Source organism: Urocitellus parryii, chromosome 1 (assembly GCF_045843805.1).
Source record: "Urocitellus parryii isolate mUroPar1 chromosome 1, mUroPar1.hap1, whole genome shotgun sequence".
Classification (NCBI taxonomy): domain Eukaryota; kingdom Metazoa; phylum Chordata; class Mammalia; order Rodentia; family Sciuridae; genus Urocitellus; species Urocitellus parryii.
Window position 1 is genome coordinate 65,771,262 of NC_135531.1, and position 1,913 is coordinate 65,773,174.

The window sequence follows — 1,913 nt, forward strand, 5'->3', positions numbered from 1 at the left end:
TGGCATGGTATTTGTGTATAATTTCCTCCTACACACTTTAAAACACCTGTAGATTACTTACAATACCTAATGCAATATAAATCCTATGCAAATAGTCATTATACTGTATTATTTAGGGAAAAGTAAAAAGAACAAAAATGAACATCCAATTTAAAGAAATATTTTTGATCTGCACTAGTTGAATCCACAAATGCAGAACCTATGGAAATGCAGGGCCAACTATACAGGGTTTAGTATGATCTGTGGTTTTAGGCATCCACTGGGGATCTTGAACATATGCCTTGTGGATAATAAGAGAGGACAAATGTACAATTGACAAAAGAGGGAGAGGTAGTGACAACAGGAAGAAGAGACAGAGCACACCAGGAGCAACTGAGTCGTAAATGAATCTGAGTCTAAAACCAGACTGCCTGGAGTTGAAGTATACCTTTACAACACTTACCATTATTGAACTCTGAGCAAGTTACTTGATTTTCCTGTTTCCTCATCATAAAGTACTAGTAAAATAGTAACTTGCTCATAGGCTCTTGTGAGTATTAAACAAGTTAAGGCAGCACTAGGTATACCATAAGCCCTACAAATGTATTTTTATTTTACCTCATCAAGAGTCATGATGTCTTCTCTTAAAAGACTCTTCTTGTCTACTTCCTGTCAGTCGAATCAAAGGCAGACTTGAAATCTTTGGAAAAATTACGCCCATACAGTTTAACATGTTTTGAATTTCAAAAACACCATAGCAGTCGTGGTTTTCCATGAAATGGAATATTCTTTTTCCCCCTATTTTCCCCAATTTTTTTCGTTTTTTTTTAATTAGTTCTTATAGTTATACATAGTAGTTGTTGGGTTTATCCTGACAAACTCATACATGCATGGAAATTGATTTCATGAACTAGAATATTCTTTGTTTAAATGATTTGTAGATGTCAATGGACCTTTATTTTATTCATTTATTTGTATGCGGTGCTGAGAATCAAACCCAGTGCCTCATACATGCTAGCCAAGTGCTCTACCACTGAGCTGCAAACCCAGTCCCTAGAATATTCTTAAAAATCAGATTAAAAGAGGTTTTATTTCAGAGGTTTAAATTTCACAAGCCCTTTAAATATGATAGCCATATATCCCAGAGTTTCTGGGTCAGTCCTAAAGTAAAAATCAAATTTCATTGTCTTCGTAAGCACAATCATATTTGTCAGATAATGTGATTACATTATGCAACAAATATGGTGATAGTGTGTTAAATCTGCCTAATTAGAGTTCCAGAACCATGAGCCCAAGTGGAAAGTTGATCCTGGAAGATAAGGCAAAGGCCACTTAGTTCTTTTTTATCTCCCGACAGATCCAAGGCTTTACCACTGAAGGGCAGCAGTTTGCCAAGGCCCGGGACTGCACCTCTTCCTTCTCTCCAGCTGTTTTGATTGGCCTGGCCATGTCCCTGATCCTGCTGCTGGTGCTGGCCTATGCCCTTCATATGCTCATCTACTTGCGCTATCTAGACCGGCACTATGAATTTATCACCTCTCCTACTCATTTCCCACCGTTGAAAACTCGAGACCTGGCAGAGGAGAAGGAACTGCTCAGGAGCCAGGGAGTTGAATGCTATGAACTGAGGAGCCAACAGATCTGCAAGATTTATGTTTAACAAGCATGGGCCTCTCTCCTCTCTCTTTCTCACCATGTCCACAATGGCTCTTAAAGATGTGGTTTCTCTTCTGTGTTGTTTCACTTGTGAATGACTTGATTAAAAAAATACAAAAAAGAAAATACATAATTTTTGGTTTTGAAACATCCACTGGTTACTTAGATAAACTTGGGACAATGAAAAAGTATCCCACAGATCCCACAGAAATAAATACAACGGTTGCCCCAAACCTACCGTGAAAGTGAAGGGATGTTTCAGGTTTGGAAAAATGGGT

The 1,913-nt window shown here is 38.1% G+C and overlaps 1 protein-coding gene across 1 annotated transcript in view; it reads left to right on the top strand.

Moving 5' to 3' along the window:
• Positions 1-1,690, top strand: part of LOC113186944 (V-type proton ATPase subunit S1-like protein) — a 22,957-nt gene extending 21,267 nt beyond the window's left edge. Inside the window, exon 7 of the mRNA XM_077796129.1 lies at positions 1,337-1,690. Coding sequence (XP_077652255.1) covers positions 1,337-1,639 — 303 coding nt within the window. The 3' untranslated portion in view covers positions 1,640-1,690. The remainder of the gene's footprint in view (positions 1-1,336) is intronic.
• The last annotated feature ends 223 nt before the right edge of the window (positions 1,691-1,913 follow it).